The 12,951-nt window shown below is 39.1% G+C and overlaps 1 protein-coding gene across 1 annotated transcript in view; it reads left to right on the top strand.

The window, feature by feature from the left end:
* CCDC7 (coiled-coil domain containing 7) overlaps positions 1-12,951 on the top strand; it is a 415,568-nt gene that overhangs the window by 326,187 nt on the left and 76,430 nt on the right. The window contains exons 29-31 of the mRNA XM_064285199.1: positions 1,778-1,888; positions 11,572-11,682; positions 12,076-12,211. Coding sequence (XP_064141269.1) covers positions 1,778-1,888; positions 11,572-11,682; positions 12,076-12,211 — 358 coding nt within the window. The remainder of the gene's footprint in view (positions 1-1,777; positions 1,889-11,571; positions 11,683-12,075; positions 12,212-12,951) is intronic.

The following is a 12,951-nucleotide window of genomic DNA, read 5'->3' as shown; positions in this document are numbered from 1 at the left end:
ATACCAGCTCAGAAGTTCCTCCCCACCCCCTCTTCTGACCTGCTGTCTCCCACTTGTCCCTCAGGTTTGATAATTCGCTAGAACGACTCACAGAAGTCATGGAAAATGTTATACTTATGATTATAGTTTTATTACAGCAAAAAAGGATACAAATGAAGAGACACATAGAGTGAGGTCTGGGAGGGTTCCTAATATAAAGTTTCCATGTTCCAGAAAGGGATATGCTACCTTCCCATGTACATTGATGTTTATCACCAACAAGGAAGCCCAGAGAGCTTCCATGTCTTGAGCCTTTATTGGGGCCTCATTACATAGGCATGATTGATTGAATCATGCTCTTCTGGCTGCCCAGGTCAGCTGTCATACCTCGGTGGTCTTTTGGTCTGGCCAGCCCCACCTGAGTCACCTCATTAGCATAACCCTTTAGTTGTGGTCTGGAGATCTCCTAGAAAACAAAGAGACTTCAATCACCAGGGGAAGTTACAAGGTTTTAGAGATTATCAGGAACAAAGCCCAAATTCTTTGGATAAAGTTAATTGTAAACCTCACCCTTGCCTTCCTCCATGTCATATGCGTATGTCCTTTCTTCTGCAGTGTGATCCTGACTCTGAACATCATCACATGCTCAATCTTATAATGCTTCTAAAATTGTTTTAGAATTGTGTAGCTCATGCAACTGCAGAAACAAACCTACTAAAAAGATTTCATCACCCAGGACTGAGAATATAGATCACATACGATATTCATGACTTTCTTGGATTAATGGTTTTTTTTTTTTTTTTCAATTCATTCGTTTAGTTTGCTCACAGTTTTAGTTTCCCCTTCTTACCTAGCCCTGGTTAAGAGCTAAGACTGCTAACCTAAAGGTCGGCAGTTCAAATCCAGCAGCTGCTCTTTGGAAACGCTATGGGGCAGTTCTACTCTGTCCTATAGGGTCACTAGGAGTAGCAACTGACTTGAGGCAATATGTTTGTTTGCTTGTTTTTTATCCTTAATGGTTTAATTTTTATTATTATAGTATGTAGAACATAAAGAAAAAACATACAAAAAGACATACTGAGAGGCATATCGTTCCTTGCATTGTACTCCTACCCCTGCTTTCCCCAGTCCTTCTCTTCTCCTCTTGATGATAATCAACTATTTTTTTTCCTGACTTATATTTCCTGTATTTCATTTTGTGAGGGAAAGTATCCTTCCATTTCTCTGTATAAGTATTTTTTTTTTTTTATTAATTTCTCTATTTTTCTTACCCAAAGGGTAGCATACTCTTTCTACTTTAAATGGTCTCCTGGAAATTCTTCCATGCTAGCTTGTGGAGGTCTTTTTCATACCTTACATCTGTTGGTACTACATTATATCCCATATTTTCTAGAACCTATTCTATGTTCTATAGCTGAGTTTATCAATCAGTCTGCTTTGCCTGAACACTTAGGTAGTGTTGGCTATTTTGCAATTACAGGTAATGTTTAAATAAATAACTTGTGCATGTGATTTTCATTGTTTGGTCTATAAAAATGTATTAACCAATGAAAATTAGAGAAAAACATAAAATATATTTGATGTCTAGAAATATTAATGAAATAATGAGATAACTTTCACACAAAGCCATCGAAACTGCCCTTACACTTTTTGTGTCAATTTTCTTGTAGCTATAAAGTAAGAGAAAATTGCTGTATACTTTTATAATTGCTGTACACTTGCTATGAATTTGAAATCTTGAGATTTCACAACAGGTCTCTTTTTCTATTTAGTGGATTAAATGCATCTCTTTTTGTAGCTCTTGATGAAGTACCAGATGAAAATCTTATGCCTGAGAATCAAGATTCAGTGTTAAAAACCCAAACAGAAGTAGACAAGCAAAGCATTTTCAAAGAGGAAAAACTCAAACGTAAGTATAAATAATTATCAATAGTTGAAAATATTTTAGATTAAGATTATTAGAAGATTTTGTTTTCTTGTTTTTTCCCACCTGATATGTGTTTGAGCGTATATTTTACAGGAAGTCTGCACTTTGACCTAAAGCTTGAATACCCTTGATGGGCTTTCTACCAAGGAGCTCATGCCAGGTAATGGGCATTGAGGGCTATGGTAGGTGGCCACACTACAGTCAGTCTGGCCCTAAGGCCCCAAAGACATACAAGTGCTATTCCCTCTGACCCTCAAAAGTTGACAAAAGCAATAGAACTGACACACTTTGGTTGGACTTACTGGTCATAAGACTATTTCATAGGTATAGGTCTTGTGCTCGGTATCTACCTAGGCCCCAAAGCAGGCTAGTAATTTTCTCCTATAGGGTGTGTCTTTCAACTAACTGGCCTAAACTAACAGGTCTAAAAGCTCAATGGGCACCTCTCACCTGTAGCACTATTCTTCTTCCATGGGCCTAACTGGTGAACTACAAGGTTGCCGAGACCTGTGTCTCAAATAGCAAATGTGGATCAGTGAGGACCAGCATAGAGGCAGCCTGGGGTACACATTGTAGGGCCTCCACAAGATCCTCTTGTTTGGTGTCCTACTAAAAGGCAGCAGCATTTCCGTTAACTCAGTAGATGGGTATCATCAATATGCCTGCATGGTGAATGTTAAAGCACCATTAGCAAATAGTCCCACCAATCTCTGAGCTCCTTTTTATTTGTTGGACAGACAGGGCAATTGTCTCCTCCAGAATGAGATATTTTGAATCATGCTCAGGACCACTTAGTTACTAGGTCCTTGTACCTTGTCTGTTTTGATGGCCCAGCCACGTTGCTGCTACACGTGTGTCAGTATGTTCAGTCCTTGTCGGTTGGTAACCTTGTCTGAGCGTACCAGGAGGATGTCATCCATATGTTGGAAGGTTCCTCTCAGAGTCGTACTTTTCCCAGGTCGCAGCTTACCCATTGATGACAGAGAGTTAGGAGATTTAGGTAACCTTATAGAAGGAAATTCAAAGTGAAACATAACCCATTCCACATAATGGCAAACCGATCTTTATTATCCAGATAGACAGGTTGTTGAAAAAGGTATTTGTGATGTCATTTGCTGAATACCAAGTTCTCTCATCTTGGTCAACAGTCTCTGTGACAATCACAATGTCAAATACTGCCTGTACCAGTGGTGGCATTACGGTATTGAGCACCTATGATCCGTGGTGAGTTGCCAGGCATCTGAGGACTCGTGATCAAGTCAGACAAGGATATTGAGTGAAGAAGTAATCTCACAGGGAACTTTGACTTTTTTAACATCAGCAATGAAGGTAGTTATTTTTTTTCCTCCCCCAGGCAATTGATATGCTTTTAGGAAACAAAAGAGGTAAGCACAGGTAGTCAGGTAGCTTTTAGGTCTTTCACAAGTTCCACTAAAATGATCCAAACAGCAACAGTTCCTGTCAGGGCTGGGAGGTGAACACCAATAATCCATTTAGTAGTGGATGTGAGAACAATGGCGGCTCAGAGGAATTCTAAGAGGTCCACCCATAGTGTGACCTGGGTAAGGGTCCTGGTGTTGGTGGCCTCAGAACCCAGAGAGCATCGTCTGTTATCCACTTTTATCCTGGTGCTAGGAGTGCAGGGGTCACAGTCACCTTTGCACAAATATCAAAAAAGCCCAAGAAATGCAATTCTCCTCCACCTCCCCATTGAACTCTGATTTTGTCAGGTACCTGCCCCCCTGACACTAGGTTTTTATCTTTTTTAATCAAATGTTTTGGGTAAACATTTACAGGCCTCTGTGATTCATTTCTGATTCACTGGGAGACCGAGAGGGAATACCACTTGTATGTCTTAGCAGTCTTTGGGCCAGGTTGACTGCAATGTGGTCGCCTATCTTATCCCCATGTCCCATTACCTGACATGAGTTCCTTGATGGGGAGCTCATCAATTTCATCCATCGAGATTTCATTATTGACTAACCAAACCCAGAGATCTTTTTGAGAAAACCCTTGTCCAGGTTGTCCAGAAGAGAGCACTTGACTACAATTTTTATGTCTCTCTCTCTGCTGATCCTTCTTTGCTATCTTGATAATAGCCTCTTTTCCCATGCCTAGAAATTTCTCAGTTAAAATTTGGATTGTGTCACAGACCAATTGTTCTGACTCTATATTGTTGTTAGGTGCTGTCAAGTCGATTTTCAACTCATAGTGACCCCATGTGACATAGTTCTAGCCCTTTAGCATTTTCTTGTCTGTAATCTTTATTGGAGCAGATCATCAGGTCTTTCCCATGTGGAGCCACTGGGTGAATCTGAACCACCAACTTCTCAGTTAGCAGATAAGTGCTTAACCATTGTACCACCAGGGATTCTTCCTGACCCTATGAGATGATTTAATTGAGCTTGATAACCAGCATGAGCAGCACAAACAAACCCACAAATCTGAGTCTGGTTGATATCGTCTACTGGTTCTACTCCCTCACTGTAGAACAAGGTACCACTAGGGTGGCTCACAGGGCCAGAATAGCCACTGCAAGGTAAGTCCCAACATGTTTTTCAGCGGCAGGCAATTACATATCTGCCAAACCTGTGGGTCGGAGCCCAAATAGGACCTGGCTGAGGAAGAATAGGATTTCGGGTGTGTCCCTCCTTTTTTCTCCCTTCTTCCTCCTGCTGAGAAAATGTGGTCACTGTCAGGGCACTTTGAAGTAGGGGTTCTGTAATGATGAGCCCCATTAGATACTGCTCCTTCTCACTAAGTTTAGGAAGATTAGCTCCTTCATTGTGGAGGCAAAGTACCAATTCCGTAAGTTCTTTTTGGATTGTTAAAGGCATGTGGTTGTTGTTGTTATTCAGTGCTGTTGAGTAGGTTCTGACTCATAGCGACCCTATACACAACAGAATGAAACACCACCAGGTCCTGCACCATCCTCATGATTGTTGTTATGCTTAAGGCCATTGTTACAGCCACTGTGTCATTCCATCTCATTGAGGGTCTTCTTCTTTTTCACTGACCCTCTACATTACCAAGCAAGATGTCCTTCTCCAAGGACTGATCCCTCCTGATAACATGTCCAAAGTATGTGAGATGAAGTCTTGCCATCCTTGCTTCTAAGGAGCATTCTGGCTGTACTTCTAAGACAGATTTGTTTAGTCCATGGTATATTCAATAGTCTTTGCCAACACCTTAATTCAAAGTTGTCAATTCTTCTTTGTTCTTCCTTATTCACTGTTCAGTTTTCTCATGCATATGAGGTGATTGAAAACACCATGGCTTGGGTCAGGAGCATCTTAGTCCTCAACATGACATCTTTGCTTTTTAAGACTTTAAAGAGGTCCTTTGCAGCAGATTTGCTCAATGTAATGCATCATTTGATTTCTTAACTGCTGCTTCCATGGGTGTTGATTGTGAATCCAAGTAAAATGCAATCCTTGACAACTTCTTTTCTCCATTTATCATGATGTTGCTTATTGGTCCAGTTGTGAGGATTTTTGCTTTCTTTATGTTGAGGTGTAATCCATACTGAAGACTGTAGCCTTTGGTCTTCAGTAAGTGCCTCAAGTCCTCTTCACTTTCCAGAAGCAAGGTTGTGTCATCTGCATATCACTGGTTGTTAATGAGCCTTCCTCCAATCCTGATGCTGAATTCTTCATATAGGTCAGTTTCTCAGATTATTTGCTCAGCTTACAAACTGAATAAGCATGATGAAAGGATACAACCCTGACACACACCTTTCCTGACATTAAGCCACTCGATATCCTTTTGTTCTGTTTGAACGACTGCTCTTGATCTGTGTGCAGGTTCCTCATGAGCACAATGAAATGTTCTGGAATTCCCATTCTTCACAATGTTATCCATAATTTGTTATGATCCACACGATCGAATGGTCAATAAAACACAGGTAAATATCTTTCTGGTACTCTCTGCTTTCAGCCAGGATCCATCTGACATCAGCAATGATATCCCTTGTTCCACGTCCTCTTCTGAATCTGGCTTGAATTTCTGGCAGTTCTATGTAGATGTACTGCTGCAACTGCTTTTGAATGTTCTTCAGCAAAATTTACTTACGTGTGATATTAATGACATTATTCAATTAAGGGCATGAGTCTCAATAACCCGCTTCACTGTTGACTGTCTATCAGTGCCAGGAATCTGTTTAGAACTAAAAAATAGTCATTTTGTGTAAATCATGTCACAGGATCTAAGATGACTTTTGGTTCCTTTGCCAGAGGACCCTAAGCAGCAGCCAAATAATTGCTCTCCTAGCTCTCAAAGAGCCCCCCTGTTTTTATCTCTAATTTTGACCAATAGGATGAACTTGGCAGGAAGTTGGAGGCTAAAAGAAACACCAGTGTTCACCCATAGGACAGAAGAGCTTATGCAAACACTCTTTAGAGTGCCTCGCCCAACAACACCATGAACAATAACGTTAGCCAGCATTTCCTGAGACCAGTGGCATCCCTGAGAAGTGCACCGTGGGATCCTCAAATCCTGCAAATGATGTATTCACCCCTCCAAAAGTGCCAACCAACTATTCTACCAGCTTCCAAAAATGTTACCTGATATCTTCAGGATTTTGCTTTTTCAGAAAGGCATTTTGCTTAATTGACCACCATGTACATTATGCAAATTTGTCAGAGCTGCCAGGTGTCTAGTGGTTAATTAAGATAATGAAGCAAACAGAAGGTAACAATTAAGCCTTTATTCACGTACTACAATAGTATATGCAATAAGCTAAACAAGAAAGGATATACTCGAGGTCATATTTTGGCTCTCATGGACTTGCTCTGATTTTCTTCAGTTTCAGCTTGAACTTGCATATGAGCAATTGATGGTCTGTTCCACAGTTGGCCCCTGGCCTTGTTCTGACTGATGGTATTGAGCTTTTCCATCGTCTCTTTCCACAGATGTAGTCAATTTGATTTCTGTGTGTTCCATCTGGCGAGGTCCATGTGTATATTCGCCATTTATGTTGGTGAAAGAAGGTATTTGCAATGAAGAAGTCCTTGATCTTGCAAAATTCTATCATTTGATTGTTTCTATCGCCAAGGCCATATTTTCCAACTACTGATCCTTCTTCTTTGTTTCCAACTTTTGCATTAAAATCACCAGTAATTATCAATGTGTCTTGATTGCATGTTTGATCAATTTCAGGCTGCAGCAACTGATGAAAATCTTCTATTTCATCATCTTTGGCCTTGGTGGTTAGTATGTAAATTTGAATAATAGTTGTATTAACTGGTCTTCGTTGTAGGTGTATGGATATTACCCTATCACTGACAGCATTGTACTTCAGGATAGATCTTGAAATGTTCTTTTTAAGGATGAATGCAACACCATTCCTCTTCGAGTTGTCATTCCCAGCATAATAGACTATATGATTGTCCGATTCAAAATGGCCAATACCAGTCCATTTCAGCTCACTAATGCCTAGGATATCGATGTTTATGCATTCCATTTCATTTTTGGCAATTTCCTAGATTCATACTTCGTACATTCCAGGTTCCAATTACTAATGGATGTTTGCAGCTGTTTCTTCTCATTTTGAGTCATGCCACATCAGCAAATGAAGGTCCTGAAAGCTTTATTCCACCCACATCATTAAGGTCGACTCTACTTTGAGGAGGCAGTTCTTCCCCAGTCATCTTTTGAGTGCCTTCCAACCTGGGGGGCTCATCTTCTAGCACTATATGAGACAATGTTCCACTGCTATTCATAAGGTTTTCACTGGCTAATGCTTTTCAGAAGTAGACTGCCGGGTCCTTCTTCCTAGTCTGTCTTAGTCTGGAAGCTCAGCTGAAACCTTTCCTCCATGGGTGACCCTGCTGGTATCTGAATACCAGTTGCATAGCTTCCAGCATCACAGAAACACACAAGCCCCCACAGTAGCTGGAGATGGAAGATCAAGAGGGAAGGACACGCTCGGCGTTTCTCAAGCTGGAAGAACTGAAGAAAAAATTCAATCCTCGAGTTACAATAGTGAAGGATTCCCTGGGGAAAATATTAAATGATGCAGGAAGCATCGAAAGAAGATGGAAGGAATACACAGAGTCATTATACCAAAAAGAATTAGTTGATATTCAACCATTTCAAGAGGTGGCATATGATCAGGAACGAATGGTATTGAAGGAAGAAGTCCAAGCTGCTCTGAAGGCATTGACCTTGAAAAACAAGGCTCCAGGAGTTGATGGAATATCAATTGCGATGTTTCAACAAACAGATGCAGCGCTGGAGGTGTTCACTCGTCTATGCTAAGAAATATGGGAGACAGCTTCCTGGCCAACTGACTGGAAGAGATCCATATTTATGCCTATTCCCAAGAAAGGTGATCCAACCGAATGCGGAAGTTATAGAACAATATCATTAATATCACACACAAGCAAAATTTTGCTGAAGATCATTCAAAAATGGCTGCAGCAGTATATCGACAGGGAACTGCCAGAAATTCAGGCCGGTTTCAGAAGAGGATGTGGAACCAGGAATATCATTGCTGTTGTCAGATGGATCCTGGCTGAAAGCAGAGAATACCAGAAGGATGTTTACCTGTGTTTTATTGACTATGCAAAGGCATTCGACTGTGTGGATCATAACAAACGATGGATAACATTGCGAAGAATGGGAATTCCAGAACCCTTAATTGTGCTCATGAGGAACCTTTACATAGATCAAGAGGCAGTTGTTGGGACAGAATAAGGGGATACTGCATGGTTTAAAGTCAGGAAATGTGTGTGTCAGGGTTGTATTCTTTCACCATACCTATTTAATCTGTATGCTGAGCAAATAATCCAAGAAGCTGGACTATATGAAGAAGAATGGGGCATCAAGATTGGAGGAAAACTCATTAACAACCTGCATTATGCAGATGACACAATCTTGCTTGCTGAAAGTGAAGAGGACTTGAAGCACTTACTAATGAAGATCAAAGACCACAGCCTTCAGTATGGATTACACCTCAACATAAAGAAAACAAAAATCCTCACAACTGGACCAATGAGCAACATCATGATAAACGGAGAAAAGATTGAAGTTGTCAAGGATTTCATTTTACTTGGATTCACAATCAACAGCCATGGAAGCAGCAGTCAAGAAATCAAAAGATGCATTGTATTGGGCAAAGCCACTGCAGAGGACCTCTTCAAAGTGTTGAATAGCAAAGATGTCACCCTGAAGACTAAGGTGCGCCTGACCCAAGCCACGGTATTTTCAATCACATCATATGCATGTGAAGGCTGGACAATGAATAAGGAAGACCGAAGAAGAGTTGGTGCCTTTGAATTGTGGCGTTGGCAAAGAATATTGAATATACCATGGATGGCCAAAGAATGAACAAATCTGTCTTGGAGGAAGTGAGGCCAGAATGCTCCTTAGAGGCAAGGATGGCGAGACTGTGTCTTACATACTTTGGACATGTTGTCAGGAGGGATGAGTCCCTGAAGAAGGACATCATGCTTGGCAGAGTACAGGGTCAGCGGAAAAGAGGAAGACCCTCGGTGAGGCGGATTGACACAGTGGCTGAAACAATGAGCTCAAGCATAAAAACGATTGTAAGGATGGCTCAAGACTGGGCAGTGTTTCGTTCTGTTGTGCATAGGGTCGCTATGAGTCGGAACCGATTCGATGACACCTAACAACAACAACAAAGAAAGAGTGCTATTTCTTACAATGTTCCATTTTCCTCCATGGATTGGCACTGGGCCAAGAGTCAGGCATATTTGCAGACAAGTGGATCATCTCATTGCCAAGGGATCCCAGAACAAAAGATTCCTTCTGTCTTATGATCTGGGGATCAGGCAGACAGGGAGGGGGAAGAGATAGGTGTGCAAAAGTACTGAGTACTGAGTCAGAGTGGAGAAAATTGTCTTCGAGGCCCTTCAATAAGTTGATCTCTAGAGGCAACTGAACAATGTCTCAGTCAAATCCCCGATCCTGATAAGGAAGCCTCCTAATGGAGGCTCTTGGGATAGCAATGCAGATATGCATAAGGGCCTGGATGGTCGTGGGGAGCCTGAGTCCTTGACTGCGGCTCCCTCCAGAGACTGCAGTGCAGTGAATGTGCAACAAGTTTGACGTGGGGATGGAAGCTCTCCCCCATGAGGTCTGCCAGGTAAGGACTCTGTAATTGCCTTTGGTTGTGTCTAAAAGATCACAGATAAGATTTTAGCCTGGAGTCAAACTCATCAGTGTATGCTCATACATACATATTGGTACACACATATGTCTACATACATATGCATGTGCAATATACATGCATATACACACGAATAGACATTTTTTAGAAATCATGCATTGTCAGTGACACTTTCCATTCCCAAGTGCTCAGAGGGCTCATTCTTACCTTGCTCTATCTTTCTTACTCAATATGAATCAATATCAAGTCATATCAACACATTTGTTCAATCCTATTTTTTATTCTATATAGTGCTTATGAAACTCTTTCAGAATCGTTTAACTCCTATCACACAAAAACAAACCTACTGAAAAGATTTCATGAATTGTTTGTAATTCGCTTTCATGCTCTTGCCCAGGACTGAAGGTATATGTCAAATGCTGTATTTATGAGTTACTCAGAGAGTGCTTTGCTTTTTCTCCTTCAGTAAGTTCTTTTTTTAAATGTGCTTTCAGTTTTAGTTCCTTCTTTTCCATGTTGATTTAATTTTATTATTGGAATAAGTAGACCATTAATATACTTCCAAAAGTAAAAAAGAAATGCAAAAATGTATAATAAGGGAAGGGTCATTCCTTCCTGGACCCATCCTTCCCGCATTCCCCAGTCCTCCTGCCCTCCTCTTGTAGACACCAGCTACACTGTTTCCTCGTTGATCTTGCCCTTGTTTCGTTTTGGAAAGGTGAGTCTCTCTCTCTGTTGCTTTTTTCTTTGTTTTCCTTTCTGTCTTATCCAATAGGTGGTATAGTATACATCCTCTTTTTCACTCTTGATTGTGACTTCTGATTATCTTTTGGAAATTCTTCCATGTCAATTTATGGAGATCTTTTTTAGTTCCTTTGCATCTGTTTGTATTGTTATATCCCATAGTCTTTAAAAAAAAAAAAAAATTTTTTTTTTTTTTTACTACACCATAAAAAAAAAAAACTTTTTTTTTTTTTTTTTTTTTTATAGTTTATACCTTAGTTTATTTAACCAGCCTTTTATGCTTGAATGTTTAGGAGTTTCCAAATAGTTTGGAATTACAAATAATACTGTAAAAAATAACCTTAAGCTTATGCATTGTCATTGTTTTCTCTACAAATAAGTACCGTATTTTTGCAAATAATACACCCACAAATATAATGTGCATAGAGCACTTAGGAAAATAATGTGCGAGGGAATTGCATGGTTGGCAAAAAACCTATAGCACGTGCATTATTTGTGTAAAAATATGGTACTAACCTAAAGCATAAATAACCTAAGAAAACTAGAGACTAAAGTAAAATATATTTTATGTCTAGGAATAGTGATGAAATAATGAGATAGCTTCAACACTTATCCATTAAAACTGTTCTCACAATTTTCATGTGAGATCTAGCATATAATAACTTATTTGTAACCTTATAAAAATGAAAGTAAATGCTGCCATGCATTAGTTATAAGTTTGAAACCTAGAGATTTCACAATAGAGCTTTTGTTTTTTAATTTAGTAAACTAAATGCATCTCTTTATGTAGCTCATGATGAACGACCAAATGGAAATATTATGCTTCAGCAGGAAGATTCAGTGTTAAGAGCCCAGATTAAAGCAGAAAGACAAAGTATTTCCAGAGGGGAAAAACCAAATCGTAAGTATAATAATTGCAGTGATCTGAAATTATTTTCAATTAAATTCACCAGACTATCTGTCCACTTTGCTTCATGAATATGTGTTTGAGGGTAAGTTTTATAGAAATTTTACACTTGAGCTAAAATGAGGATACTTTTAGGCAACTATCGAACAAAAGCAAAAGTATTGATATCTTTTGGTTGGTATTTGCATGGTCGGTGATTAGTAATTAGAAAGACTGCCTCCACTGTTTACATGATTTTCACACTTTAGCTCCAGGCTCTATTTTAATAAATTGTTTCCTGCTCTAACTTTGCAGTACCTTTCCTTTAATTTTACACAAATGAGCAGAAATTTTGCTGAATATTTGCCATATCCACAGCTTTCATTATAGATCTGTTTCTCTATTTAGCATTTCTTCTTGAAACCCCCAAAAAGGACGTTTTAGCAGTCGAAAATCTGTTGCCTGTGGACAGAGTTTTAGGCTCCAGAAGGCAATCTCAATCCAAGACACATGGAACTACCAGAAATGACAGTGTCTATAGTAAGTAACTAATTATATCTCTTTTTAAAAAAAAAAAAGATTATATCTCTTTTAAAATTATTTCTAATTCAGGAGAAATTTGTTCTTTGGTTCATAAGTCTTCAACCATGTGCTCCTGCTGGTAATTACTTTGTTCATACTTTTAGAGTTTATTGATGATCTGTTTGCTCTACAATTACTGATGTTTTAAAACTCTCACTATGATTATGGATTTCTCTGCTTCTTACAGTTTTGTCAGGTTTTGCTTTATATCTTAAGAAATTTTATTATTTACCTGCGCATCGATTTAAAATTGATAATCTTCCTGGTGTACAGAAACTTTTTGTGCTAACGAAGGAACCCACCTCGTTGTTTTTGTAATTTTGTTTGTTCATTTGTTTGCCGTAACAAATGCTTTGGCTATTTGCACGGTGCATTTTTTTTAGATCCTTTAACATTAATGTGTTTTCATGATTTTGCTGTATCTCTTATAAGCAGATTATTGTATGTTTTTCAAATTCATTTTGATATCTTTGTCTTCTTATCACTGATAATCATATTTAATGTAATTATTTGTATTTTTAGGTTTAAGTGCACCATTTCTTTGTGGTTTCTATTTTGTCTACCCAACATGTTTGTTTCACCGTCTTTTCTGCTCTATTTTTTTAATCATTACAGTTTTTCATTAGCATATGTGTTTCCCCAAATTTTAAACTTTATTCTAAAGTATAAATAAGAAAATTAGAGAATATTTTAAAATGTATT

Source organism: Loxodonta africana, chromosome 4 (genome assembly GCF_030014295.1).
Source record: "Loxodonta africana isolate mLoxAfr1 chromosome 4, mLoxAfr1.hap2, whole genome shotgun sequence".
Classification (NCBI taxonomy): domain Eukaryota; kingdom Metazoa; phylum Chordata; class Mammalia; order Proboscidea; family Elephantidae; genus Loxodonta; species Loxodonta africana.
Note: the sequence above shows the minus strand (reverse complement) of the source record. Positions and strands in the feature narration are given on the sequence as shown.